At 28.4% G+C, this 5559-nt stretch overlaps 1 protein-coding gene across 1 annotated transcript in view; it reads right to left on the bottom strand.

The window, feature by feature from the left end:
* The window catches only part of LOC117175423 (hydrocephalus-inducing protein homolog), a 195245-nt gene that overhangs the window by 115516 nt on the left and 74170 nt on the right, over window positions 1–5559 (bottom strand). Inside the window, exons 20-22 of the mRNA XM_033365130.1 lie at window positions 1777–1899; window positions 1621–1704; window positions 970–1151 (exon numbers count right to left, since the gene is read on the bottom strand). Of these exons, the coding sequence (XP_033221021.1) occupies window positions 970–1151; window positions 1621–1704; window positions 1777–1899 (389 nt within the window). The remainder of the gene's footprint in view (window positions 1–969; window positions 1152–1620; window positions 1705–1776; window positions 1900–5559) is intronic.

Genomic DNA, 5559 nt, shown 5'->3' with positions numbered 1-5559 from the left:
ACGCCAATTAGCACAAATGGTAAGTTCCGACAGTGCCTACAAGTGTGCCTACTGGCCGCTAAATGGCAATACCGGTTTCATATGTATACACCTGGTACTAGTGAGGGTACTACATGACAGTAGTTGGGATTTCATTAAAACCGATTTTAATTTTTCATTAGAAAAGGTTGAATTCGTAGAAAACACGAATTTTTAACTAATCTGTCAACTCGTTTACCATAGTAGAATTATTTTTAACCAAAAAGTTCTATTTTTAACCAAAAAATATGAAATTTCTATCAAACGAGATGTATTTTCAAACATCTTTCAAACTAACTCGAAATTGTTTCTAAAATTGAGAAAAAAACCTTTAAAATAATAAAACTTGCCTGACGATCTTCAACATATTTTCCAACATTTTTATGAATCTTTTAAAATATTTGAATGGCAAAAAATAAATTTTTCAATATAAAAAATGATTAATCATTTTCTAATGAATCTTAAGAAAAGATTTTTATTTTCTTGATACCATTAAAATTCTTAAAAAGCTTTCAAGTTTTCTTTTGGAATATGCAAATATCTACATTTTGTTGAAAATATTTTTAAAAATTTTGAAATTTTTTATTATTTCTTAATCTTTCCAAAACTTCAAAATATATATTTAAACTATTCGAATTTTTCCTTAAATGGTTTTAAAATTCTGTAAAATTAAAGAATTGTTTAAAAGTCTTCAAGATTATTTTTTGACAATTTGCAATGGTTAATATATTTGTTAACATATTTTGAGAAGATTTAATAGGAGATGAGTAAATGAATATTTGAAAAGTTTTATAGAAGAGTGGGATTCGTAAAACTGTAATCTCTAGGGCTGAAAAATAGTAAAAACCACTGGAATTTCAGTTAATTTTCATTGAACCAAAAAGAATAAAGTTCAATTTAATTTAAAAAGGTTTCTGTGATTTTGCTGTAAGAATAAATGTGACTTATTACCAGTGTCTTGTAACTTTTCACCACTTGTATCAACATCGACTCGAAATTGAAGCTCTGTTTTATTAAATGAAATATGAGGTTCTGTAAATGAAGCTCTGAAGAGACTGGTGCTCTGTAATTCTCGTTTTCCTGTCCCTTGAATAAATACATGAAGGTACCACTCCTCCGTCACAGTTTCGTTCCTTTTTATATGCACATAATTAGAAATTTAGGATATTGTTACCAAATAATTGTCTGCATTTATTGCAGAATAATGAGCCTCTTAGAACATAAAATATAGTAATTTTAATCTAATTTAATTTTAAACAATATGAGAGTGGATGGGTGCGATTTTGGGTTTTCTGCAGTTGCCCACTTCACTGACCAAATTTTTAGGCGAATACGAGCGCTTCTAATAAAAGTTTGGTTGCAGCTGGTAGGGGATTTTACAAACTGAAAAACCATATATGATTGATTACTTCAGGTATCTCTTGAAGGCTCATTATAATTGAGAAAATGAGGGATTTGCGAAGTTATACGTGAAGTAAAAAATTTAATCATTATTCAAATATCATTGGACGCCGTTTGAAATAGTATTCATCATAATCAAATTATTTGTTAAATATATATTTTTATACAAATAATTTAACTAAATTTCAATAATGAACTTACTTATTCCAATGAATTTTACAAAAAACGGTAGTAGTAGCACCTGGAGGTAATTCAATTAGATTTGGTTCCACTTGAAACCTATCACTGAAAAGTCGTAATTTTTTTTAATGATTATTCGTTTCAAACTTATTTCACGCTATTTTTTAAATTTCTTACGAGGCTTGAATTTGTGGATGGTTTTTCATTAACGGACGAACGTCCATTATATTTGCAAATAATAATTGGTGATGCCGATTACCTTCGTTTATCAAAGTTATGGGCAGGCATATATCTTGATGACTACATTAAATAAAAAAAAATTGAATCACAATGTTAATTAATTATCACCGTTTAAATTAAATTCAGAATTGCCGAGAAAGATTATTTTCAATATTGCTTGACTTTTTTTATTATACCCTGACAAAATTGTTAATTTTCCCTGGCTATTAATATTTTAAGAGAAAAATGCTAATCTTGTATCATTTTTAATATAGATTATTTTATAAATGAAATGAAACCATTTCTAATTTAAATTGATTATTTTCAGGGCTTCCTTAATATAATATAAAAACAGTGAAAAGTGACATTTTTAAACAGAAGAAGTTACCGAAAGTAGATAATTACTAATCGAAAAAGGGATCTTTTAAAATACCTCAAACTTTTTTCGATCTTTTGATATCTATTCAAATTTTAAAAGCTGTAAGAAATACCTTAAGATATTTCAGCTCTTTTAAACTCTTTTGAAATCCCTTGACATTTTTTAGTACTCCTAACGATTCCCTGCAAATTTAAAAATACCCGAAACCCTTAAAAAATCTTTGAAATCTCTTCGAATCGTTTAAAATACTCTAGATTATTAGAAATCCTTTGAAATCCTACTAAGTACTGAAATAAATAAAAAATTATTTGAAATCCCTTGACATTTTTTAATGTTCTTGAAAACACCTCGGCATTTTTGTAAATAACCAGAAAAATTTCAAATCCTTTGAAATATTTTGAAAATTGCTTAATTCTTTGAAATCTTGTGAAAACCTTCGACATTTTTTCAAACTCTTTAAAGCCTTTGAAATTCATTAATATCTATTAAAGCTTTTCTATTTCCCTGGAAATAAAAAAATTTAATCTTTTAAATTATTTGAAATCTTTTAAAATCCTTAATATTTTTTTCAATCTTTCGAAAATGCCTTAGAATCTTTTTAAATATCCTAAAATATTTCCGATCCTTTAAAATATTTGGAAATTCTTTTAAATTTATTAACGCTCTTAGCAATTCCCTGCAATTGTTTAAAACACCCTAAAACCCTCAAAATTCTTTGAAATGGAAAATTTTTAACGTCTTTAAAGTTCTCTGAAATTTTTGAAAATATGTTAAAATCTTCAAATTTCTATAAAGTATCTTCAACATATTTAAATCGATTGAAAATTGCTTCGAATATTTCAAAATTTTCGAAATCATAACAATTCTCAAAAATCATTTTTTACCTTGAACTATTAAACGTCTTTGAATTTTACGAAATTCCTTAATTCTTTTGAATAAATTCTTGGAAATACTTAAAAATATTATAAAATTTCGTGAAATATGATGGTATTTTCTAAAATATTGGAAAGTTTATTAAAATACTTTGATAGTCTTTAAAATCCCTTAAACCATTAAAAACCTTATACCACAAATACTTATAGAATCCTTAAAAAATGTATAGTGTCTTAGAAATGCCTTAGAATCATTAAAAATAATTAACATGTTTAAAACTCCTTTTAAATACTTTAAAGTTCCTTGAAACTTTTTAATACTTATTTCAGTACACTTCATTGAAAGCTATAAAATTACTTGGAAACTTTTTGAAGACCCCAAAATATTTCAAATCCTTTGACATCTTTTGAAATCGTTAAAAACATTTTACAGTACTTGGAAATTCCTTGAAGTTGTTAAAGATACCTTGAAACCATTAAAATGCATCGAAATCCTTTTAAATTATTGGAATATTTTTCAAATTTCTTTGATTCTTCTAAAAATATCCTAAAATATTTCAAAAGAATTTAAAATGATTGAGAAATATTTGAAGAGCTATATTTAATAGTTGTTAACCAATGTAATAATTTATTAAAAGAAAATTGGCTAAAGTGTGCTTTTTGTTTAAAAAAAGTGACTATAGTTACTTTATTTAAAAAAAGTTACTGAAATGTGATTTAAAAAAATGGACTAAATGTAGCTGTTTGGCAGCCCTGATAACACAGACACACAAAAAAAGTCAAAGTCCACGGAGGCGACCTTTGGGGTTCTATGTCTTTTGGTTCGCCGAATCCGAATCGTTTGTCGGTTGGCCTTCATTAGTTCAATATCAAGGTCATTTGAAGGTCAAACCAACAAAATAACCTCAAAAAAATGTGTAAAAATTTATATAAAAGTTTTAAGAGTCGTAGAATCTAAATCCTAGGAAATTTTGACCATATATAGTATTTTCAATATCATTGAAATATGAATATAACAACCTATATATCGAGTTTGATAGACCTTAATCAATTCACGTACAAGCTCATAATAAGATCAAAAAATTAACAATCCCTCATAAACAATTACGATAGACATATTTTTTTGTATCAAATTGTGTTCATGTTTTCCGCTCATACCGTACTCTCTTACTATCAAATGATCGACGTAACGGTTTTTTTCGCTTTTCACCTATAGTTTTACACTCTTTTCAGTGACCAGCAGTAATGAGCTATCATAGCGACATCCCATCTGCCTTGGTAGTGCTTTTCCATTTCTTTTATGTCTTGATGGAAGCGCTTTCCTTGCTCTTTACTGTAATCGACACAATTCTCTGGGAATCGATCCAGGTGTTTATGCTGGAAGTGCAATTTGTATGACATCAGGCACCCCATTTTTTCAAAGTTCTTAATCATTTCGGTTACTATAACTTTATAATTTTCACTTATTTTATTTCCTAAAAAGTTTTTCACAATTTCCTTAAAACTGATCCATGCATCCCTTCGAATTTTTGTCATTGTTGTTGGAAATTTATCATCTTGTAAAAGTCTCCTTATTTCTGGACAATCAAAAATCCCTTCTTTCAACTTGGCATCAGATTTATATTGAAACTTCTTTTCCAAGTATTTAAAACATCGACTATTGGCATCTAAGGTTTTCAGAAATTGCTTCATGGCTCCTAATTTAATATGTAATGGAGGAATCAATACTTTTTTTGGATCAACCAGGGCCGATTCAATGATAATTCCTTTTCTTATTTCAAGTGATTTCCTTTCAGCCCACTTATGATTCATGTAATGTTTTTCGCGATCTCTACTATCCCAAAGGCACAAGAAACACGGATTCTTTGCAAATCCAGACTGCTGTCCTAGCAACATACCTGAAACTTTCAAATCACCGCATATAAGCCAATTATATGTTTTGTATTCAATGGCCTCTATAAGTTTTTTAAGACTAGTGAAGGATTCTTTCATTGTCGTAGAGTGTGCGACAGGTATTGCGGCATATTGATTTGTGTTGTGAAGTATTACAGCTTTTAAACTTCTATTTGGCTTAAGTTCTTCCATCAATCCTTTAAAATTTGAACAGTACACTAAGTTTTCTTCATCAAAGACTTTTTCTTCGAAATACTGCTTAAAACTGTCATTTCTTTTTCTATAAAACGTTACTTTCGTACCTTTTTATAATAAATGTTTACTTTTTAAAACTGAAGCTAAATGTTCCGCAGCATCTTTAGGTAGTCCCAAATCCCTTACGAGATCATTAAGTTCGGACTGTGTAAATTTTTCAGCAATTCTATTGCTTACTCCACCTGGTTTATAAACTTCATCAGAGCTTTCACTGCTTTCGCTTTCATATTCATCTTGATTTCCATCATCATCATCATCATCATCATCATCATCATCATCATCATCATCATCATCATCATCATCATCATCATCATCATCATCATCATCATCATCATCATCATC

The sequence above is a fragment of the Belonocnema kinseyi genome, chromosome 6 (assembly GCF_010883055.1).
Source record: "Belonocnema kinseyi isolate 2016_QV_RU_SX_M_011 chromosome 6, B_treatae_v1, whole genome shotgun sequence".
Lineage (NCBI taxonomy): Eukaryota > Metazoa > Arthropoda > Insecta > Hymenoptera > Cynipidae > Belonocnema > Belonocnema kinseyi.
This window is presented reverse-complemented; position numbering and strand designations above follow the sequence as displayed.